The 25,898-nt window shown below is 43.0% G+C and overlaps 1 protein-coding gene across 1 annotated transcript in view; it reads left to right on the forward strand.

Moving 5' to 3' along the window:
* The window catches only part of KLHL32 (kelch like family member 32), a 320,778-nt gene that overhangs the window by 196,664 nt on the left and 98,216 nt on the right, over positions 1–25,898 (forward strand). The window contains exon 6 of the mRNA XM_063917019.1: positions 7,546–7,761. Within this exon, the coding sequence (XP_063773089.1) occupies positions 7,546–7,761 (216 nt within the window). The remainder of the gene's footprint in view (positions 1–7,545; positions 7,762–25,898) is intronic.

Genomic DNA, 25,898 nt, shown 5'->3' on the forward strand with positions numbered 1-25,898 from the left:
GCTGGTATTTCTAATTCTACATTTATTTCTAATACATGACTTCACAATATACTTTGTTTTTTTCTTTTCTGTCTTAGCTCTTATAAATTATAGTTTTCTCTTCAGTTTACATATTTATTTAAAAAAATAAAAGTTTTTCAGCCTTCTTCTTCTTTGTGCACCATCCATCTAAGCTGTTGTATACCACTTAATGCAATATGTTTCATCAGTCTGACAGTTAGGGAGGTATAATATTAGCAATGGAACTTTCCCGCTACTAATTTTGGCACCCGAAGCATAGGCCGCAGCGGCCAGAGTCGCGAATACACATGGGATCAGGGACTTATCCCTGATTCGATGTGCTATCGCCAGGGCTGCCATCTGATATTGTGGGGCCTGGGACTGACAAAATAGACTGCTACACCGCTCCACCCCTATGTGATGTCATACATTTTGACGTTACATATAGGTGGAGCGCTGCGGACCTATCGTTCCGGTTCACAGCGAGCTGATACGCAGGGAAGGCTTGTTTTAAGAAGTCCTCCCTGTGCATCAGCCCGCTGTTGTTTTACCGCCTTGTGTAGCTCTCCTGGTATTGGCAGTAAAAGCCAGGGGTGGACCCCCCTCTCTGTAAGGGCCTGGGACTCCAGTCCCCGCAGTCCCCCCCTGATGGCTGCCCTGGCTATCGCACAATCTTGGGTTCAATTTCGGCTGATAAAACATGGCTTCTAATTGGATACCGTGATAATGACCATCAGTCAAACATCACAATATCTGACTGTTTTTACCAGCTAAAAGAGTTTTGCGGCTAATAGGATACCGCCCTAGTCTAGTTTAGGATCCATTGTTAAATGTTAAATCCATTGTTACATTTTGAATTTAAAGTGTAGAAATAATAGTTTCCTTTCAGTTACTTGCATGCAGAGTAAAGTATTGTTATTTTAAAAGTATGAATATAAGTATGAACTTTTATAAATAATCTTGAAAAGAGCGTCAGTCATAGTTAGAACCTCAGTTTTATACACTTACTCAGAGTGATCAGTTTGGTAGGTTTCTACATTTATTTTTATCTGCATTGTTTGTCTTTTCTACTCTCCTTGAGAAAACTCCAGTTAACAAAGCTGTACTTTAATGTAACACAAACACGGCAACATGCTATAGAGGTTTCTGTCTCCTACTGTGTTTCCTTCATATTTTACACTGCTGTGTAACTGGCAAGGTGGAGGCAGATGTCTGTGCTTTATGTCTTTCTTGTTGATCTTCTGAACTTTCATTGTTAAGAAATCTTCCACTTACCATTTCTCTTCTGAATTTTACAGAGATACACCTTCAGCATAATGGCAAGGTTATATTCTTATCCCACACATAATTTCTGGAGTCTGTTTCTTTGTACAGTTTGTGGGTGGTTGAGTCTAGCTCAGCATTTTGCAGTTGTGCATTTTCACTCATATTTTAAGTGATAGATGTAAACCTGTAAATTGGGCCACAGATATGGAGATTAGTGTGGTCTTTTGATAACTACTGTCTAATTGATGTCCACTATCACTCCTTCATATACATTACAATGCCAAATATCCAAATAATTATCTGAAACTCCAATTATCGAAACATTGGTCAACAGGAACCAAAAATACTTGATGGTATTAGAGCCCATAAAAATAAAACTGTATTGTAAAATCACAAAAAAAAAAAAGTTAAATCCATGTCCAATTATCTGTACAAACTGATTATCTATACTAGTCTTGGGTCCAGGTGAAATAATCAGCAATGCATTCTAGCGTAGACCAGTTATTTGGTAACAAGTCTCTTCACAATAACCAAAATGTGTGAAGGTCAGAAGGTCATAGCAACGATATATAAAAAAAATTCAATATTGTTTCTAACAGTGATGCACAAAAATTATAGTGTCCAGTTATTAATTAGCTTGAGAGATGTGTATATAGAATAGTGGGAAAATCTGCAAATGTCCACATGAGCCATTCCCCTTGTATACTTCCGTGTGATGCACTGAGCAAACCGTGCAATGCCCACTTTGCACCATTCATGCACCATCTAGTACCTGGCTGGCGCACAGCCTCCCTTGTAATTTTCTCAAATATGTCCACTGCAGCTGCGGTGCTACAAAAGAGATGGCAGCTGAAACACGCCTATAACACTCTTATAACTCTTATAACACGCCCATGACACCCCCTCTTTTTGCTGTCACTTTAGGTCACTTCTCAATCTTCACCCTGAAATATCCATAGATCGCAGACACTGTCTCATGTAATAGCGATGTGTTATGCAAATGGGTATGCTAAATTTATTACACACATTGGTTTGCGTTTGTGCAGAGAGGGTTCCTAGACTTTTTGCGCAGCAAGTAATCTCATGTCTGCATGAATATCACCAGGCCCTGAAATATGAAAGGGACATCTGGGAGACCTTGGATGTTTCAAAATGGCAGGCCTTTATAAAGAATTGCTAAAAGCCTGATATAAATATGAATTAAATAAATTAAATTAAATTGAAGATAATTTTATAGTATACTATAGGTGGTAACTTGTACATTCACAATTGCTCAAACGTTATCCTACTACATCCAGCCTCTGTTTTAGGGTGTGTGGACAAGAAGGCACTGTGTCACGCATATGATGGGAACTGATGGCTTGTGATCAGGGGTCCATGCACTCACTAATACCATACCTCCCAACATCTTGTCCTGATAAAGATGTACTGTTCCGTGCACTGCAGGTGTGCACCTGGAAAGGCGTTGTGGCCCTTGAAAAGGGAGTGTGACTTTACGGGAATGCCATGATAGTGAAGCATGCCCTCATTTTCATCACTGAGGGGGCATGGCCAGCACTCTTCGGGCTGCTCCCCATGCCCCCCCCCCCCTCTCCCGGTGAATAGATGCTGTGCGTATGCACATACAGTAGCGTCTATACAGCAGCAAGTGAGAGCGTTTCCCAACTGCGCCCCCTCCACCCCACCGCAGGACACTGTTTTCCACAGGTGGGACAGCGTGACAGTCCAAGAAAAACGGGACTGTCCCATGAAAGTCGGGACAGTTGGGAGGTATGCTAATACTGATTACAACCTTTGCATTCCTTGCTTATCGTCATACTCCTTTCTCCCTCAGTCTATCCCTGGAATAGACAGTATATATGGAAAATATAGACCAAGAGCACCTCCTAGTGCAAATCTGTCTGTATCAGAACTTAGTACATCCACAAAGATTCATCATAATACACACAGCCATATTATGTACGTTTTATACCAGGTGCCCTGGAGATCCTTTTCCCAATATAGAGACTGGGTCCAGCCTTCAGAACCTCTCCATACCCAGTGGAGTTACAGGGAAATAAAAATATATTGTGTAATAACTTTTAAAACATTTATTATTTCCACACACTTACATAAAGTTTCAGTTGTAGATCTTATCTGAACAAATGACATGAAGATGGTAGACCCATATGGAGCCCATGCAGGGTATCCTGTTGTTTCTGCTGCCATTTGCTCAGCCTTGTTGTCCGGTATTTTTTCTATGACTGACACTTGCTCTGTCTGTTTTTCACTGTTGTTGTTATTTCACCTTCCCTGACTCGCTATAGCTGCTGTGCACCTCTTCTGGTGGGATATTTAAACATCTTATCATGGGATCCTAGGGTTTCACCTTACAGCAGCGGTATAGGAACGCCACGATTGGGGTGCCTGTTACACTCATTTTATTCATTGCTTTCTTTGCTGTACAGCAGTGTGTACATTGCACACTCACCAGCAGTACACACTCACCAGCTGTACATGACAACAGCATGCATCTGCACAAGTAGCCTCTGTACTGAGTGGGGGTGGCTATCGTTTGCAAGTGTAGCTCTGCCCACCTTGCTGTCACATGGTGTCCAATGAGCTTGTAGTTGGCTCGATCAGCCTGTGGCAGCATGGGATGTGTTTGACCTGAGTTTGCGCCTTTTTTTTGTATAAATCCGTCCTCCCTGCAGTGCATCTCTAGTCCCTGAAGAAGACCAACTGACTGTGGTTGAAACGGCTATTGGGCTGTTGCTATCATTACTATCTGACTATATGGTGTGAGCGGTATATATATGTCACCATAAATGCCAAAGCCACATGTAACTATATATTTTTTTCGCCCTCTGGAGCTTTATGGGGTCCCCATGGATGTCTGTGAAACCCACAGATGTCTGGTTGTGCTCCTTTGCATATTTCATGTGGTATTATGCATTATACAGTAAATATTCTAACGCCAGACTCTCCCCCACCACTGATCATGCTTAATGGTGGAAGTGAGAATGTGCTTCTGCGCAGCACTCAAGTGTAGAAGAAAAGTGTCTGTTATCAGTGTTGATTACAATTGAGAAGAAATTATGAATGTTTAGTGTGTCAGAAACTTTGCTGGTACCTTTGCCGTGAGTTCAAGAAGTTCAAAACACAAATGGAGGTAAATGGGTAAACATACCGTACTCCATTGTACTTCCATTTTTTTAAGGATATATGTGACAGTATAAAGAGTTTGTGAACTTACTTGAGGTTTTTGTGCTAATTTTAGAGCTTTAATATGAATATTGTTTCACTTGCTTGGTGTGTGTAGTTGTATGCAGATATATATTGCTCTGATTTATAATAACAACGTTTAATCCAAAGACAAAACAGTTGGAGACGCAAATGATTGTGGTTCAGTTATTGATGGTTGAGCTTGGCAGTCGCATTTCTAAGCTATGTACACTTTTTTTCTTCTTAATTATGCATTCATTAAAAGCTTTTGTACTCAACTGAATAAAGTAAATATTTTCTTGATCTCTGTAGTATGCTCCCAGACTGTAGATTTGCACAGCAGGGCCCTGATAATATGAATAAATTGTATTTCCCAAAGGAGATTATCTTTCAAAGACAGTTGTACAGAAGTGCGGTTATTTTATTTGGTTCTTCTTGGGTTGCCTTGTTATGAGTAACATACTTATCTTTTGTTTACTTGCGACCAACTCTAATGTATTAGTTTATTTTGTCTATTTAGAATAAATAATTATCCATATGTATATATTATTAAATATCCACTTTATTTCATCATTAAATAAATATGTTAGAAAATGTTACACAATGGCCTTGTCTACTAATATATCATGTTCATATCTCGTATCTATCTATCTATCTATCTATCTATCTATCTATCTATCTATCTATCTATCCACATTTCTTTTTCATAAACATATTTTTATCTCATATGAATGTGGAACACCCTCTACAAAGAGGGTGTTTATGTCTTTACTATTCCAGACTTCATACCATTTCATGTGATGGTATAGTTTGCAGAAAATTAATTAGTGCTGGAAAAGAGTTTTCCCACAATACCTTCTGATGAATAAAGTCAGAGTTATCCATGGTGTATTAAAACCTGGTGGTGTGCTGTAATTACTGACACTGAGTGACAATGCTCAGCCATCAATTGCTAAGAAAAAAAACATGTTATGTCCCTCTTATAATGTATACTGTGCAGCTACTGAAGCTCTACCACATGAAATAGGAAAAAGTATGAAATAAAAATATGTGAACCCAGACTGGAAGCTTTGTCATATGTTGTCTTACCCTGATCTGGGTATTGGATACACTCAATTACATTGGGGGATGCACATATTCAATGTCCTTAGTCAAGTTCTTTTGGAGTTCTTTCTAACCCCAATTTATGAGATGTAGGGTCAGTTTATGGTATTTAGTGTCTGTCTTTGGGGAGTCTTCTTAACTCTATCATTAAGGGTATGAACCCTGTGTGATAATGTAAATCACTCACACTAATGTGCAGTGTGTGGTACAGAAGGTGTTTTCTAGTTCCCAGTCTAGATTTGGAAGCCCTTCTTCATGGTGGTGGGTGAGTGAGACGTCAGCATAAGGCACGTAGAACTGGGGGGCAAGGGGTGAAGCAGGGATAGAAGATTTATAAACTGTGGAGTTGAAACTAATTACAACATTAGATGTCATCTCATTGTCTGTGGAATTGGGAGGTGGGGTACTTGTGTGCTAATCTAGCAGTCACCAAAACCTCTCTGAAAACATGTATTCATTTATAAAAAAAATAATAATATCCATATCTGTCCTTCACAAACCAGTGGCACTGGCTTTAGACAAAAGATAGCCATTGACAAGGGAATATACACAAAAAAGAAACAATTGATTACCTGATTGGAGTATTGTCCAAAATTAGCATTATAGAGTCAATGATAAGAAAGCATTAACCCCCCCTCCCTCCCCCCAACACACACACACATGCACGCACGCACGCGCGCGCGCACACACACGCGCACACACACACACACGCACACACACACATTTCCAATATCATATGTAAGATTATTTGCTATGATGTCTACATTCCATACACCATATAAAAGATTTCATCCTGTGACCTTGTGCTTTTATATTGGTAAGGTATATCACTGTGACTTCTGGTATGCATTTATTTCACAGTAGGGTCTGTGTTAGCCCATATATATTTCTTTGCACATTTGTTAAGGGATGATATCTGATGGAAAGGGAGTCTGACAATACATAGGGGAGCACTGCATTATTGAAAAAATGGTTGAAAGTGAAGCAATGAAGTCACCATAATCTACCAGTGAAATTCAAAACAGCTTAAACGTTTTAGAGTTTTCTCTCTCAGAGCATAATGTTTTTCTATGCAAGCAACTCGCAATAAGACCCAAACATACAGTAAATACATTTAGAGTGTTGCAATGTTTCTATTACTCACATTATATAAATTATTTAATGAAAGACTGAGCACATTTCATATTGTATAAATTAGTAACTAATATTTAAATTCATGTGCATGTCTTTCAAAGTGAAAAAAGAAAGGAAGTCTATTTATGAATTGTAATTTATCAGTCTGCCCAATTAGGAAGAAATACATGTTCTGTGTGCTATAGAATTAATGGGCCAATCCACGTGCACATTTGCTGTTTCACCTTAACTAGTTAAGCATATATTATGTTTGCTTAGTTTGCTACATAATGAGCCGCAACAGTTGGTTCTTGCATTGTACATGAGAGTCAATCTAATTTCATTGTGATCTCTAAGAGAAATATTGATCTGGATGGTCCAGTACATCCCCTAATTTGTCTGAACAGGAAACATACGGTATACACCTGTCTCTAATAAGGTATGTATTAATGTGTTGCCACTATTTTTAAACTGGTTAAAATGATCTCATCTTTTTGTCTTTATGCAGGTCTTTAAATTCCAAAACTTTCCCGTTTAATTATGTTTGAGACATGAAAAAAATAATTCTTAATAGAGATGACTGGACATTTTGAACCAGTTTGAAGTGTGATTGAAATACAGTTTTCATGACCAAGGATATATTTGTAGTACAAATGTCAATAGACCGTGGTTCAAATTTCTCATTTGAAAATTGAACTTCATATTTGATGTTTGTGTTAAATGTTTTTTTTTTAATATTCAATTAGTATACAATTAAAATTATACTTGATCTAATTACAGTTTTGAAATGTAAAATAAAAAACATAAAATGCCTGTTAAAATATCCACACATATTCATATCTTTCTTTTGTCTTTCAGGAACTAAATAGCTTTAATTACTTGGACCTATACAAGCTGGCAGACTTATTTAATATGACGTTACTAGAGGCAGCAGTGGTAGACTTTCTAGTAAAGCACTTATCGGAACTTCTAAAAAGTCACCCAGAAGAAGTTCTTGCACTACCCTTCCGTCTGCTCAGAGAGGTTCTGATGAGTGACCAGTTAACATCCCTTAGCGAAGAACAAATCTGGCAGGTGAGTAAAGTTGAAAATTGATAGATCATACTAGGAACAGCAAACATTTAAGCTTCCTTCTTGTTATTCAGGAAATCCAAATATCTCAATTTCAATACATAATGAGTACATCAGAGCATTGAAAACCATGTAAAAGGTAATATGTAATTCATTCAGGGTCTCCTTATAGGACTCATAGGGGGAGATTCAAATGCTTGAAAAGTCAGTTGGGAGTCTGTTTTTTCCAACTAATAGACAGGAAAAAACAGACTCCCAACCGACTTTTCAAACATTTGAATCTCCCCCACTTTGTCTTTAAACACCAAAAGAAACAGGGGTTTATAATCACAACATATTACTGTTTTGGCCTCCAAACTGCCAGATTTTCTATTCAGCAGGTTGGAGAGTGCTTTTCATACCACTGGATATGCGCTTTGTAAGTTTACTATGTGTGAGGTCATCCGTTGCCTGGACTGCATATCTGTGACCCTCAAGGATAGGGTAGATAGGACAGTGCAGCCATCTTCTACTGCTGTCTTACTGATAGTGTATGCTAAATGTCTATGGAGATCTCCAGTGTATTTGTTGTTTGTCTGAGACTCACAGGCAGGACTGTGCAGTGCAGCAGGGCTGTCAGAGATTGGCCCTTGCTCTTGTTATACTGTTTATAGGCAAGGGGTGGATATATTCAGAACAGGCAACCGGTGTGAAGCTTGTTGCAGAAGTGGCTGCTGCTTGTGTAGAACTACTGAACTACAACTACCTTGTATCTATAATTGTGTCAGTGTGTCACATCTACCACCAGCTCCTCACTTGGCTATGAAGCTGCTGAAATGTTGAAAAGGGGTAATAATTAGGTTTACCATACTATGCCTTTAAACCTATACACACATGAATTACATATGTTCTGTGGCTGATTAAAACCACGTTAAGTTCAGGCTTGAAGCCAGCCACAGAACCTGTGTAATTCATGAGTGTCTTGGTTTATAGGGATAGTATGGTAAGCATAGCAATAATCGTCTTCATCTTATCACCGAGTGGCCTCTGCTACCAGGCCCATTAAAGCCTATCCGTTTGATAGATAGACAGTGTCTAGTTAGACAGTCAATAGATAGACACCATATATTAGACAGACATTAGGTCGACAGGGTCAAAAGGTCGACAGGGTCAAAATGTCGACATGGAACAGGTCGACAGGTCAAAAGGTCGACATGAAAATTGTCGACATAAAAAGATAGACAAATGTTTTTTTTTTTAAATGTAACATGTTTTTGGATTATTTCATACTTTCTCTATCCATGTCGGCATAGAGTTGGTTATAAACCTTGTGGCGAGCGCAGTGAGCCACCGTGCCCGAAGCGTGGCGAGCAAAGCGAGCCCCGCGAGGGTATGCCTTTCTACAATTGGGGGTCCTAGATGACAAAACTATCCACACAAACCACAAAAATGCAAAAAACATGGTGTCTATCTTTTTCACGTCGACCATTTTCATGTCGACCTTTTGACCCTGTCGCCCTTTTGACCTGTCGACCTTTTCCATGTCGACCTCTTGACCCTGTCGACCTTTTGACCCTGTCGACCTAATGTCCATCTAACATATGGTGTCTATCTATTGACTGTCTAACTAGACACTATCTATCTTTCATACCGGAACCCCATTAAAGGGGGGTACTTATGGAGAGATCCATGCTTAAAATCTAAGCAATCTGACTAGATTGCTTAGATTTTAAGCACAGATCACTCGTGTGTACCCCCTATAGCGATAGCGATGGTTCTAGCGGTTCGCTCAGCACACATCTCTCCCGTGTATAGGGCCCTTAAGTCAATAAGCCCAACCCTCACATCATTAATAAGAAAGGCATATCAACTGGATGTCATTGCAGTAAAGCCAAGTGTTAAGGCAGCCAAATTAAACCATTTACATGGCATGATATGCAGTGGAACTCAGTGACGTGCGGTGTGATGAGGCAGGTGAGGCAGAGCCTTTCCTGTCATACTAACGTTTGTGCCAGAGTTTTGACTGTATAAAGTATATGAAAAATACAAAGAATATGTTAAAAATATCTTCTTTCTATTATTCTGATCAATTTTATAGTCAAATCTCTGGAGTAAAAAGTATGTGGCAGGTGAGCCAGTGCCTCACCTGCTTATCTTTTCCGCACATCTCTGATCAAAACTCACCACATTTCCAGGGGTTTATACTGCTGCACCTGTGTATAATGCCCACATGAACCATTTGGCTCATATATTGTGTGTAAATCTGGCTCTGTAACTAAACAGTGCCTCCTGAGACATTTACCTCACCGCACGTCCCTGGTGGAACTCCATGAACCTGCCAATGTTCCTATCCAAGATTCTGTCCACATTACTGACAGTCGTCTTCTAACTTTATGTTATAAGTAAAGCCATTACAATTATAATATTTAAAGATTTTATATAAATGACAAATTTTCATAACCTTTAGAATTACGTTTCTGTCTGGTAAACTAAGAAAGGTTTTCTGAGAAATATGTAAGAAAAAAAACAAATAAAAACCTTATAGCATCAGCAGCTGAAGATCTGTGCTGCAGTCAATAGAAGTCAATACAATTTTGTCATTTTATTTTCCTCTGTTTTATTTAGCTGTTTGAGTGACAGCTATTTCTACAGTGTCCGCTTATTAGTTATTATCACTGCCTCTAAAGGTTACTAATACTGTTATGCTCACTTTTTATAACTAGTTCATTGCTGGAGGCTATACTTTTTATTCATGGTCATTGAGAAGGAATTAACTATGACCATATATATCAACCACTTCAGTTCCATCGTTCAGAAGGCAATAAGGATCTATTTTGCTTTATCTAAGTAAATAAGTAATTTCACTCAGAAAACCCAATAGAGAAGAATCAAATTTAGACCTGTAATATTGCCTGAAGTATAGCTAAGTTCATCATTTTTGCAAAGGTTATACAAGTAATGCAATATACCATGGCTAAATCTAATATGCATCAGAGGTGAAGATTGGGCAGATCTGAGGATTAGTGTCAGGGTGTCTTATATAAGCAGTATGTGATGGACAGGCTGTAGACAGAGTTACAGAATCTCATTAAATTACTGACTATTCTCTCAGTGAAATAAAGTATGCATTGAATTTGACAAATCTCCATTTTATTGTCTTAAATGAAAGTAAACAAACTAGCGCAGGATATTTAGGTAGGGGCCCCACAGAAAGGTTGCTAATATATGGTAAACAATTATATGTCAGGTTCACCGGAAGCTCTGTGGGTGCACTGAGGGGTTAGTGACCCCACCCAGGGCCACCAACTGCATTGCCGGGCCCCAGTACTGTAAGGTGGCATGGCCAACTTGTTAGGTGTGGCCAGGCCCCTCTGTACAAAAATATAGACTGCACCTGCCGTACAGGGTGGGCGCCGATTGGCAGTCAACCAGGAGTGGATGGGGGAGGTGGGGTGTCGAGTGCGATCGCTTCACCCTCTGATGCGGCATATCGCGCTGGGAGAGAGAGGGCAGCAGCCTCTCCCCATAGCCCAGCACACAGCAGTGTGGCTGGGAGAGAAGATGCTGTAGCAGCAGTAATTTCTTTCTCCCTGCTTGAGGTATCACGCCGCTGCTTGTTCAAGGAGGGGATGCCTCATGATTTTTGCTTCCACAACTTACTACATTACCTTAGAAAATGGGATCTGGGTATGACATCTCCTGTCCCCAAACTTTGTGCATTTGCTGGGTAGGCAGGTTCCAAACTCTCAACATATTACAGATATGGAGGATCAGAAGCATCTGGCAGCTTCACAGTTAAGAATCCTACAGGGATTTTAAAAGACTGAATTAGTGAAATTATGCCATTCAGGGTCTGATTCTGAGTTGGGAGTAAAGCAAAAAAGAGCAAGTACTGTAACTCTGCACCTGGACAAACCATGTTGCATTCGTTCCTGTCCCTTCACCACCTCCCCACTTGACCCTATCCCCTCCCGCCTCCTCCGCTACCTCTCTCCTTCTGCCTGTTCCCATCTTTCCCACCTTCTCAACCTCTCCCTCTCATCAGGCAGTGTCCCCTCTGCCTTCAAGCATGCACTTATCTCTCCTATTCTTAAAAAACCTACCCATCTCTCTTCTCCCTTTTTCCTACAAACTCCTTGAGCGTATTGTCTACAACCACCTTACTTCCTTTCTTTCCTCACACTCACTGCTTGACCCATTCCAGTCTGGTTCCTTCCTGTCCTCTCCACTCCACTCCACTGAAACTGCCCTTACAAAAGTTCTGTTCTTGGTTCTCTTCTTTTCTCTCTCAATAAGTCCTCACTAGGTAAGCTCATTAGTTCTTTTGATTTCCAATATCATCTCTATGCTGATGACACTGAAATCTATCTTTCCTCTCCAGACCTCTCTCCTGCTCTCCTCACTCGTATCTCCAACTGTCTCTCTGCTATATCTGTTTGGATGTCCCAGGGCTGTCTTAAACTTAACATGTCTAAGACCGAGCTGATCATCTACCCTCCCTCCCGCATAACCTCACCTCCTACAATCTCATCATCTATTGATGGTACTACTATCTCCTCTAGCCCCCAGGTGCGCTGTCTTGTAGTAATCCTTGACTCCTCCCTCTCCTTCAAACCACACATTCAGCACCTCTCGCAAACCTGCCATTTTCATCTAAAAAATATTTCCAGGATCAGACCCTTTCTGACCCAAGATGCTACTAAGACTCTTATCCACTCACTGGTCATCTCCAGACTGGACTACTGTAATATCCTGACTGGCATTACTGACAAATACCTCTCTTCACTCCAATCTATCCTCAGTGCAGCTGCCCGACTCATTTTCCTCACCAAACGCACTACGTCCACCTCTCCTCTCTTACAAGACCTTCACTGGCTCCCCTTCTTTTTCAGAATCCGTTTAAAGCTTCTCACATTCACTTACAAAGCCCTCACCCACTCCTCTCCATCTACAGCTTTACAGACCTTATCTCCCTTTACACTCCCACCCATCCTCTTCGCTCTGCTAATGCACGCCGACTCTCCTGCCTACTGATTACTTCCTCCCACTCCTACCTCAAAGATTTCTCACGTCCTGCTCCATTTCTCTGGAATTCCCTACCTCTCCCCCTCAGACTCTCCACCTCTCTACAAAATGTCAAACGGGCTCTCAAGACCCACTTCTTCACCAAACCCAGCCAAATCTCATCCTAACCCTCTGTTCCACACTCTCTATGTACCCCATCTGTGTCACCCCTGTCTGTCTACCCCTCCCTTTTAGAATGTAAGCTCTCACGAGTAGGACCCTCTTCCCTCATGTGCTTATCCTTTTTCTTACTTTAATAATCTTCAACTACACCAAATCCAGCAGTCTTCTGCCACCTGATACTTATTTCAGTGTCATCTGCTGATGTAGCTGTGTTTATTTACCCTGTACTTGTCCTATACTGTCATCAACTGTAAGTTGCTGTTTTCCTGTTTTTGATTATTCGTTTATGTACTCTGTAATTGGGTGCTGCGGAACCCTTGTGGCAGCATATAAATAAAGGATAATAATAATAATAATAATAATAATAATAATAATAATAATAATAAAGTAAGAGATGCAAATAATGTACAATTTTTTTTTTTTTGCCTGCAATGTAAATACTGGTTGCATATAGCCCACAAATGTTGGACAGGTTTAATTTTACACTGCAATGTAGATTAGAGTCTGGGCATGCTTCTCTATAATCTAAATCATTTAAAATCTGCCCCGCCTTCAACATCACATGGTTTTGCCAAGGTGGAAAGTTACTTGTTTTTTTCCCTTTACTCTCACCTCAGAATTAGGCCCTCAATGTTTTAGGTGACCCCAACAATTGACATTGTAATGACCAACCTGGTTCATGTAATGGTAGCGACAGCCCTGCATGTCAATGACTTCCTTGCACCTGAAATCTGTTTGTTATTTGTACCAAAAAGTAGCTTTTATTAAATTAGTAGCTTTAGTAAGGCATTTGACACTCTCCCACATCGCAGACTGCTAAATAAACTTGATAGCATAGGGGTGGATTATAAAACAGTTAAATTGATAAGAACCTGGTTGCAGGATAGGAAACAGACAGTTGTAGTAAATGGAGTGCAATCTATGGAGGGAAATGTTACCAGAGGAGTAACCCAGGGATCTGTACTTGAATCGGTTCTCTTTAATATCTTTGTTGGTGACATTGCAAATGGTATTGAAGGGAAAGTATGCCTTTTTGCAGATGATACAAAGATATGCAACAGGGTAGACACACCGGGAAGGGTAAAACAGGTAATCAGTAGCAGGAAAAAAAGAAGTAATAATGCCACTGTAGAGGTCATTAGTATGGCCCCATCTGGAATACTGTGTCCAGTTCTGTAGACCATATCTCCAGAAGGATATAAATACATTAGAGAGTGTACAAAGAAGGACAACTAAAATGGTGCATGGTCTACATCACAAAACTTACCCAGAAAGGCTAAAAGATCAAAACATGTATAGTTTGGAGGAGAGAAGGGAAAGGGGGGACATGATAGAAACTTTCAAATATACCAAGGGTCTTAACAAAGTTCAGGAGGGAGACATTCTTCAAAAGAAGAGAAGTATTAGAACTCGAGAACATACACTGAAACTGGAGGGAGGCAGGTTCAGGGGAAATTTAGGGAAAAATTACTTCACAGAAAGGGTAGTGGATAAGTGGTAGAGGCTAAGACTGTAGAGCAATTTAAACATGCTTGGGATAGGCATATGAATATCCTTACAAAGAATTAAGGTTCAAAAAGGGTTGAGATTACCTAAAGGATAAAAAAAGGGTCAGACAAGATGAGCCAAGTGGTTCTTACTTGCCGACAAATTCTATGTTTCTATGTAAATAAGTGGACGGGTGCTATTCAGACTCACTAATTGCCTTCAGAAACATATTTGACAAGCGAGGTCGAATTACATCAGCAGACTCTGCTCTTGTACGTCTCAAGTAAAAGGACTCATGCTGTAGGGCAATAAGCCGTGCAGTTTAGGATTCTAGCCTCCAAATTGCATTGGAACAATGAGGCGCTCCATATATATGCTTGTGTGTGTGTGTGTGTGTGTGTGTGTGTGTGTGTGTGTGTGTGTTTGTTTACAACATTTTCATCACTCTGTAGTTGCTTTGAACATGGAATCCTGTGAAGGCAGCCACTAGTTGCCATTTCTACTCTGATTATTAGGCTGCGGGGGGAGGATGGCCACGGTTAGGTTGTGGGGGGATGGTTAGGGTTAGGCTGCAGAGGAGGGGTCAGTTAGGGTTCGGCTGTGGGGGAAGGATGGTTAGGGTTAGGCTGCAGAAGGGGGTCAGTTAGGATTAGGCTGTGGGGGAGGATGGTCATGGTTAGGCTGTGGAGGGATGGTTATGGTTAGGCTGTGGGGGGAGGATGGTCAGGGTTAGGCTGTGGGGGGATGGTTATGGTTAGGCTGCAGAGGGGGGGGTTAGGGTGAGGCTGTGGGGGAAGTTGGTTAGGCTGCAGGGGGGCAGTTAGGGTTAGGCTGTGGGGGGTGGATGGTCAGGGTTAGGCTGTGGGGGGATAGTTAAGGTTAGGCTGCAGGGGGGCAGTTAGGGTTAGGCTGTAAAGGGGATGGTTAGGGTTAGGCTGTGGGAGGAGAGGGTTAGGGTAAGTGGAGGGGCAGGGGTGGGGCAAGATACTGTAGTCCACTTGAATTTAGATTTAAACCAAGATGTTTATGTCACAACTGAGGGTTTAGGCTGACGGGAGGAAGCCTCAGTTGTAGGGGCTGAGATGAAATTAAACCTGGGAGGTTTAATCAGACCCCTGGACATGTAAGTGCAGAATGATTACCCGAAGGTGTGACCATGACAACCAGTTTAAAATTCAAAATAAAAGTTTATTAACAGACTCCGTGTGATAACAAGCAGTATTCAAGTTTAGCAAAGACAGTGGCAAATAACACAGTTCCTGGAATACATAACCATAGAAGGTTTCTCAGAGCACTGGTAGGTTTAGAACAGATGTAAAAGTCCTTTGATGGAATCACCTTACCAGGCCTGGTTGTAGTTGTAGAAATAGCCGAGGAACATGCCAGTAGTTGTAGCAGATGAATCTGTAACTTGAGTATGCTGCTGTATCAGCTGGATGGAACCAGCCAGGTGGTAAAACACGGAGTGGATGCTGAGTGGAATCAGCCAGGTGATGAAACACAGGGTGGATGCTGAATGGAATCAGCCAGGTACTAAAGTCACGGAGTGGATGCTGGATGGAACCAGCCAGGTGATAAAACACAGAGTGGTTGATGTGAGATGCTAGGGAGCGTAGAAACAGAATAGCTGATAGATAATTACCGGTGGTAGTGGATACTGCTGATAAGATAGGATCCGCTGGATCAGCACCGGTGTTTGGTAGAAGCTGGAATCAGTTGAAAGCTGGCTGCTTGGAAGCAGATAGTAGATAGCTGGAAACTGGACAGCCACGGAAGGCTGTGGAGTCAGGCTGCACTGCAAGATGGAAAGCAGGTGCGGGTCTCTTTGTGGATGCTGGAGACAGGAACTAGAACCTGGAGAAACAAGCCACAGGAGAGAGAGACTGGAACAAGGTATGACATTCAAAGCACTGACATCTATCTGGCCCAGACACAGGATACTTATACCTGCTGCTATGCAGGCATTGGCTGGGCAATTATGCAGATTCCAGAGACGGTGGATTGGAGGAATTGGAGCATATGATCAAATCCAACATGGCTGCACCCATGCTGGAACCTGGAGGGAAAACTAGTTTGAAATGAAATGTGCAAACATAGTGATAATGGCGGCGCCGGCCGCGGAGGACAGGAGACGCCAGATGACAGTTATATGCTGAGACACTTGGAGGGCAGCAGAGGCCGCGGCAGGCATGATACATGATTCTGAGAACCTGCAGCAATAACACAGTAACGGCGGCGGAGGCCGCGGAGGACGGGAGACGCCATGTTGGATTCAAACATGGCGCCGCTGTGGTAGTGTCTCAGAATGACAGGAGGGATGTGCAGAGTGTTGACACAGATGAGATCCGGACTTGGAACGCTGGGCCAGTCTCAGAAGACACCTAAACGGCAGGTAATGGCGTCCAGATACCCGGATCGTGACAGTTTAATTTTGCTCTGGGGCAAGGGAATGGGGAGGAGCCAATAAAGCAGAGCAAAGGGGATTGAAGGATATCCCAGCTGGTGTTCTTCCAGCAGCCACCTGTGGTTACTCATATTGCTGGCGTTTTGCTGGTACAGGCAGTAGTCCCCATATCTGGATCCCCTCAATCTATGCTCTGGGCTGGCTGGGTAGTGTCCTCACATAGAAGCCGCCAGGGATAATCCATGTGCAGTCCATTGTAAAGGGCGCAATGCATCATGGGATCTGTAGTTATATTTTACTGCTCTGAGCTGCTGGGTGCCTGGTGCTGGAACAGAGAGACGGAGACGGTCTCTGTCTCTGAAAAAAAATAATTGGTCCGTCAGGGTGGGTTTCTGGGTACTCAGAAACCCCCTATGCGTGCGCTACTGACTCAGTTTACTGTTCCTGTCACTTCCTCAGAAGAGCCAAAGCAAGTAGGGAGATATCTGCTCCCTCCTGAGAAGGGAGAAAAGGAGATTTAAAAATAATCTGACTGTATTTTGGGTATCATGGGCACCTCCTTAATTCCTGCTTCACAGGGAAATGGGAAGGCCTAACAGATCAAGGGGAAATCCTGGTAAGTACAGCACTAACCCAACCCACATTCCAAGAATCCTTTTCTATCATGGTTAATTTACCAATTCTAGAGAGTATCACACCTTTGAAAGTGTTAATAGAGTCTGATGCAGGGGAACGTTTTATCTCATCCAAATTTGTGAAAGACTTTAAACTTCCTACCAAATCTCTTTAAGTTTTTGTCAATCTTTTGGCTGTTGATGGACACCGAATCTCTTCAGACAGTATGCCCTTAACCCTACAGATGGGAGCTACACAAGGATAGGAAGTTAGCCCTGGTGCTTTCTCTATTTTTTGGTGTGTATAAATAATATTACTTCCTCTAAGCAATGTGGTTATATAAGAAATAAAAGAAAACAAGATCATAGTATACACTGTTGTCTAGTTGTGTAAGTGTATACTGGTATAAAAAAACAACAACTACCCATATAAATGACAAAGGTCAGAGCTTCCTCTTTAGATCTGGGTGTTCAGTATTGCGGCCATGGGTTTAAAGAGCTCCTAGCAATTAAACTGGCTCTGCAAGAATGGTGTCACTTTTTAGATGGATCAAAATTCCTGGTCACAGTGTGCACCGATCACTAAAATCTTTCTTATCTGCAGTCAACCTAATGTCTGATTCCAAAACCAGCTAAATAACGAAGTACCAGATAAAATGAAGCCCATACTTGAATATTATTGTTTTATTGCAGTTACCATTCCAGAGACAGTTCCTCCAGGGAAAGTATTTGTGTCTTCTAACACAATTCACTAAATCAATACAGTTAAAAAAAAAGTGTGTTTGCTGTGAGGCCTGCATGGATCAGTGAGATCTGTGCAGGCTTTTGTGTTTTATTTGAATTAATAGATTCATTTTAGGCAAAAAAAATGGTGAGGGGTATCCTTCTCAAAAGCATAACCAGCAACGGGCTGTGTGAGCCAGTTCAGGAAATATGGGAAAAAATGGCATGGAGGTCTGCCGTATTTCAGTGAACTAGCATTGGGCTCTTGTGTAGGTAGTGGTGCTGAAATTATAGGGGAAAAATGCATAGGGGTCCCCTGTATTTCCAGGACCAGCACCAGGCTCTTGGTAGCAGGGGGTTAATGCCACAGCCAGAGGACACAGTTAATTGCTACCTCCGGCTGAAGCATTCATCTCACCTAACTAGTCATCCCCCAGGATCCCCCAGTGCTAGGGTGAAGCCAGGGCATATCCCCGGCACCCCTGAGCAGTGGGTGCTGAGTTCATAGCATTTGTGTAAAAGTAAGAGTAATATTCTCTTTTACAGGTTCCAGCTAGCCTCCCCCGCATGATGGTACTTGGAAAACCACAAGTACCAGCATGCAGGGCTTTAAGGGCCCACTGGTACCCTTGGTTCCCCTTTAAAAGAAATATAAAAAAAACCACAAGACACACACTCACATATGCTCACCTTGTCCCTGGTGGTGCTTGTTCCACTTGTCCAGTGGAATCTGCTACATGGGGGGATCCATAAAAGCCTGCAGCAAACACTACCTCACTTTCCCCCATTAGTACCAGTTGTTGCCTGCCAACCGGGACGTTGCATCTTCCGGGCACAAGGGCCGCTGGTCCCCGCCTGTCCCTAGGCAACCAGGGAGCCACTCAGCTATGGTGTCCCTGGTTGCCTAGCAATACAGCCGCATACTGTCAGTGAGCAGAGAATGCGCAGCACTGCAGCTGCACGCAGTTGATTCATTATACAGGCACTCTCTGGCTGGCTTCACCATTGGTTAGTGTTCCTGTTAAAAGTCAGCCAGCCCAGCTCTCTGTGCCGGTTATAGCTTGTGCCCTGTAGTATAAGCCAGTGATCCTTGTCCCCAGATCTTGCTAGTCCTGTGGATACTCTGCCGGATAACCTGTTCATTTGTGACCTGGTACCTGACCTACCTCTAGCCTAGTGTGTTAACCCCTTAAGCCCTTAGATCCATGCGCCTTCTCTTCTCAAAAATTATCTTCCTTGTAAGCTAATTATGATGTTGGTAATCGAGAACTTTTGTCCCTTAAGTGGACATTGGAGGATTGGAGGCTTCACAGATCATAAAATCTGACCTATATTGAATCTGCAAAGAGGCTGAATTCTAGACAGACACGTTGGACACTCTTCTTTGATCAATTTAACTTTAACATTATCTACATGTCGGGCACAAAAAACACTAACGCTGATGCCTTATGTCGTTTCCTTCCTGTCCAGGGTGTCGCTAGACCTCAGACTCTGATACTTCCTGCTTTATGTATTCTTGCCAGTATTACCCAAGACCTAGCTCCCCAAATTCAGTCCTTGCAGGTTCAGGTGCCTCTGCAACACCTTCTGGGCAATTGTTTGTTCCTGGGAATCTTACAGGAGCAGTTCTTTATGATTTTTATTCCAACAAGACTTATAGACATCCAGGCATTACCAGAACATTATAACTGCTTTCACACTCTGTATGGTGGCCAACCATAACTCAGGATGTACATGAGTTTGTTTGGTCATGTGACATCTGTGCCAGGAATAAAACTCCCCGAACATCACCCGTTGGGCATTTTTTACCATTATCTGTGCCTTCCAAACAATGGTCCCATATCTCCATGGATTTCATCATGGATCTTCCAGTTTACTCCAAGTGTACTACAATTTGGGTAATTGTGGATTGTTTCAGCAAAATGGCCAATTTCATTCCTCTGGCTAAACTACATAGTGCTAGAGAGCTATAGGCATTGTTTGTTCAGCATGTCTTTAGGTTACCTGGATTGCCTCAGGATATTGTCTTTGATCAAGGTACCCAGTTCATTGCATGCTTCTGGAGATCTTTCCGTTCAAAATTGGGTATCAATCGCAACCTTTCCTCAAGTTATCACCCGCAATCTAATAGACAGACAGAGCATGTTAATCAGTCTCTGGAGCAATACCTCCAATGTTATGTGTCGAAGTGTTATAATGACTGAGTGGAGCAGCTACCACTGGCAGAGTTCGCCTACAATAATTCCTGTCACTTGTCTTCCATAGTATCACTTTTTGTCTGTGTTTCTGAGTATCATCACAGGTGTAATGCTTTTGATCCAACTCAACAACACGTTTCTTCTTCTAGTCCTGTGTCTCATCTCTGGATGATCTGGAAAAAGGTGCATCAAGCTCTCAGCAAAGCCTCATTACACTCAAAGAATTACTCAGACAGACATAGAAGACTGTGTACATTTAAAGTTGGTGGCTTGGTGTTGCTGTCTGTCCTTAATATTAAAATTCCTCAGCCTTCTCAGAGATTGGGACCCCAATACATTGTCCTGTTTTGGATCATTAAACAAATAAATACTGTAGCCTTTCATCTCCAGTTACCAAAATCTCTGAAGATTAATAACACATTCCATTGTTCTCTTTTCAAACCAGGCTTTCATAGTCTGTCATCCTAGAAGTCCTTCTCCAGTTATGGTTCAGTATCACCAGGAGTATGTGGTGGAGAGGATCCTGGATTCCAAGTTTGTACAGGGGCAGGTACATTACTTGGTTCACTGGAGGGGCTACGGTGCAGAAGAGAGAAAGTGGATTCCTGAAGTATTTCTTTATGCACCTAACCTTAAGAAATCATTCTTTAGAGAATTTCCTGATAAATCTGGTTCTACGGGTTTCTTCTCCCCCGCAAGTCCCGGTTGTTGCCTGGCAATCGGGGTGTCTGGTCTTCTGGGCGCAAGCACCCGTCTCTAGGCAACCAGGGTGCCACTCAGCTACAGCATCCCTGGTTGCCTAGCAATGCAAGTCCTCGCTGTCAGTGAGCGGAGAGCGTGCAGCACTCTCTGGCTGGCTGCCCCATTGGATAGTGCTCCTGTTAAAAGCTAGCGAACCCAGATCTCTGTGCCGGTTATAGCTTGCGGCCTGTAGTGTAAGTCGCTGTTCCTTGTTCCCAGAACTTGCTAGTTCTGTGGATACTCTGCCAGATTACCTGCTCATTCGTGTCCTGGTTCCTGCCCTTTCTGTATCTACCTCCAGCCTAGTGTATTAACCCCTTATTTGCCACTTCAGTGTACCTGGACCTAGGGGTTAATTCCAAGTTGATCGCAGCAGGAATTTTGTTAACAATTGGGAAAAACCATGTGCACTGCAGGGGGGGCAGATATAACATGTGCAGAAAGAGTTAGATTTGGGTGGGTTATTTTTAGTGATGTGCACCGGAAATTTTTCGGGTTTTGTGTTTTGGTTTTGGATTCGGTTCCGCGGCCGTGTTTTGGATTCGGACGCGTTTTGGCAAAACCTCCCTGAAATTTTTTTGTCGGATTCGGGTGTGTTTTGGATTCGGGTGTTTTTTTTACAAAAAAACCCCTCAAAAACAGCTTAAATCATAGAATTTGGGGGTCATTTTGATCCCATAGTATTATTAACCTCAATAACCACAATTTCCACTCATTTCCAGTCTATTCTGAACACCTCACAATATTATTTTTAGTCCTAAAATTTGCACCGAGGTCGCTGGATGACTAAGCTAAGCGACCCAAGTGGCCGACACAAACACCTGGCCCATCTAGGAGTGGCACTGCAGTGTCAGACAGGATGGCAGATTTTAAAAATAGTCCCCAAACAGCACATGATGCAAAGAAAACAAGCGGTGCACCAAGGTCGCTGGATGGCTAAGCTAAGCGACCCAAGTGGCCGACACAAACACCTGGCCCATCTAGGATTGGCACTGCAGTGTCAGACAGGATGGCACTTCAAAAAATAGTCCCCAAACAGCACATGATGCAAAGATAAAAGAAAAAAAGAGGTGCAAGATGGAATTGTCCTTGGGCCCTCCCACCCACCCTTATGTTGTATAAACAGGACATGCACACTTTAACAAACCCATCATTTCAGCGACAGGGTCTACCACACGACTGTGACTGAAATGACTGGTTGGTTTGGGCCCCCACCAAAAAAGAAGCAATCAATCTCTCCTTGCACAAACTGGCTCTACAGAGGCAAGATGCTAACCTCCTCCTCATCGTCCGATTCCTCACCCCTTTCACTGTGTACATCCCCCTCCTCACAGATTATTAATTCGTCCCCACTGGAATCCACCATCTCAGGTCCCTGTGTACTTTCTGGAGGCAATTGCTGGTGAATGTCTCCACGGAGGAATTGATTATAATTCATTTTGATGAACATCATCTTCTCCACATTCTCTGGAAGTAACCTCGTACGCCGATTGCTGACAAAGTGAGCGGCTGCACAAAACACTCTTTCGGAGTACACACTGGAGGGGGGGCAACTTAGGTAAAATAAAGCCAGTTTCTGCAAGGGCCTCCAAATTGCCTCTTTTTCCTGCCAGTATACGTACGGACTCTCTGACGTGCCTACTTGGATGCGGTCACTCATATAATCCTCCACCATTCTTTCAATGGTGACAGACTCATATGCAGTGACAGTAGACGACATGTCAGTAATCGTTGGCAGGTCCTTCAGTCCGAACCAGATGTCAGCATTCGCTCCAGACTGCCCTGCATCACCGCCAGCGGGTGGGCTCGGAATTCTTAGCCTTTTCCTCGCAGCCCCATTTGCGGGAGAATGTGAAGGAGGAGCTGTTGACGGGTCACGTTCCGCTTGACTTGACAATTTTCTCACCAGCAGGTCTTTGAACCTCTGCGAACTTGTGTCTGCCGGAAAGAGAGATACAACGTAGGTTTTAAATCTAGGATCGAGCACGGTGGCCAAAATGTAGTGCTCTGATTTCAACAGATTGACCACCCGTTAATCCTTGTTAAGCGAATTAAGGGCTCCATCCACAAGTCCCACATGCCTAGCGGAATCGCTCTGTTTTAGCTCCTCCTTCAATGTCTCCAGCTTCTTCTGCAAAAGCCTGATGAGGGGAATGACCTGACTCAGGCTGGCAGTGTCTGAACTGACTTCACGTGTGGCAAGTTCAAAGGGTTGCAGAACCTTGCACAACGTTGAAATCATTCTCCACTGCGCTTGAGTCAGGTGCATTCCCCCTCCTTTGCCTATATCGTAGGTAGCTGTAAAGGCTTGAATGGCCTTTTGCTGCTCCTCCATCCTCTGAAGCATATAGAGGGTTGAATTTCACCTCGTTACCACCTCTTGCTTCAGATGATGGCGGGGCAGGTTCAGGAGTGTTTGCTGGTGGTCCAGTCTTCGGCACGCGGTGGCTGAATGCCGAAAGTGGCCCGCAATTCTTCGGGCCACCGACAGCATCTCTTGCACGCCCCTGTCGTTTTTTAAATAATTCTGCACCATCAAATTCAATGTATGTGCAAAACATGGGACGTGCTGGAATTTGCCCAGATGTAATGCATGCACAATATTGGTGGCGTTGTCCGATGTCACAAATCCCCAGGAGAGTCCAATTGGGGTAAGCCATTCTGCGATGATGTTCCACAGTTTCCGTAAGAGGTTGTCAGCTGTGTGCCTCTTATGGAAAGCGGTGATACAAAGCGTTGCCTGCCTAGGAATGAGTTGGCGTTTGCTAGATGCTGCTACTGGTGCCGCCGCTGCTGTTCTTGCTGCGGGAGGCAATACATCTACCCAGTGGGCTGTCACAGTCATATAATCCTGAGTCTGCACTGCTCCACTTGTCCACATGTCCGTGGTTAAGTGGACATTGGGTACAACTGCATTTTTTAGGACACTGGTGACTCTTTTTCTGAGGTCTGTGTACATTCTCGGTATCGCCTGCCTAGAGAAGTGGAACCTAGATGGTATTTGGTACCGGGGACACACTAACTCAATAAATTCTCTAATTCCCTGTGAATTAACGGTGGATGCCGGACACACGTTTAACACCACCCAGGCTGCCAAGGCCTGAGTTATCTGCTTTGCAGCAGGATGATTGCTGTGATATTTCATCTTCCTCGCAAAGGACTGTTGGACAGTCAATTGCTTACTGGAAGTAGTACAAGTGGTCTTCCGACTTCCCCTCTGGGATGACGATCGACTCCCAGCAGCAACAACAGCAGCACCGGCAGCAGTAGGCGTTACACTCAATGATGCATCGGAGGAATCCCAGGCAGGAGAGGACTCGTCAGACTTGCCAGTGACATGGCCTGCAGGACTATTGGCTTTCCTGTGTAAGGAGGAAATTGACACTGAGGGAGTTGGTGGTGTGGTTTGCAGGAGCTTGGTTACAAGAGGAAGGGATTTAGTTGTCAGTGGACTGCTTCCGCTGTCACCCAAAGTTTTTGAACTTGTCAATGACTTCTGATGAATGCGCTCCAGGTGACGTATAAGGGAGGATGTTCCGAGGTGGTTAACGTCCTTACCCCTACTTATTACAGCTTGACAAAGGCAACACACGGCTTGACACCTGTTGTCCGCATTTCTGTTAAAATAATTTCACACCGAAGAGGTGATTTTTTTTTGTAATTTGACCAGGCATGTCAATGGCCATATTCGTCTCCCCGGGTGCCTGACTTAAACAAACCACCTCACCATCAGAATCCTCCTTGTCAATTTCCTCCTCAGCGCCAGCAACACCCATATCCTCATCCTGGTGTACTTCAACAGTGACATCTTCAATTTGACTATCAGGAACTGGACTGTGGGTGCTCCTTCCAGCACTTGCAGGGGGCGTGCAAATGGTGGAAGGTGCCACCTCTTCCCGTCCAGTGTTGGGAAGGTCAGGCATTGCAACCGACACAATTGGACTCTCCTTGGGGATTTGTGATTTAGAAGAATGTACAGTTCTTTGCTGTGCTTTTGCCAGTTTAAGTCTTTTCATTTTTCTAGCGGGAGGATGAGTGCTTCCATCCTCATGTGAAGCTGAACCACTAGCCATGAACATAGGACAGGACCTCAGCCGTTCCTTGCCACTCCGTATCGTAAATGGCATATTGGCAAGTTTACGCTTCTCATCAGACGCTTTTAATTTTGATTTTTGGGTCATTTTACTGAACTTTTGTTTTACATGCTCTCTACTATGACATTGGGCATCGGCCTTGGCAGACGACGACGATGGCATTTCATCGTCTCGGCCATGACTAGTGGCAGCAGCTTCAGCACGAGGTGGAAGTGGATCTTGATCTTTCCCTATTTTACCCTCCACATTTTTGTTCTCCATTTTTTACTGTGTGGAATTATATGCCAGTAATATATATCAATAGCAATGGCCTACTGTAACGTACTGCTATATATATACTGGTGGTCAGCAAAATTCTGCACTGTCCTCCTACTATATATACTGCGCACAACTAAAATGCAGCACAGGTATGGATGGATAGTATACTTGACGACACAGAGGTAGAGCAGTGGACTACTGTACCGTACTGCTATATATATACTGGTGGTCAGCAAAATTCTGCACAGTCCTCCTACTATATATACTGCGCGCAACTAAAATGCAGCACAGGTATCGATGGATAGTATACTTGATGACACAGAGGTAGGTAGAGCAGTGGACTACTGTACCGTACTGCTATATATATATACTGGTGGTCAGCAAAATTCTGCACTGTCCTCCTACTATATATACTGCACACAACTAAAATGCAGCACAGGTATGGATGGATAGT

Source organism: Pseudophryne corroboree, chromosome 4, assembly GCF_028390025.1.
Source record: "Pseudophryne corroboree isolate aPseCor3 chromosome 4, aPseCor3.hap2, whole genome shotgun sequence".
Lineage (NCBI taxonomy): Eukaryota > Metazoa > Chordata > Amphibia > Anura > Myobatrachidae > Pseudophryne > Pseudophryne corroboree.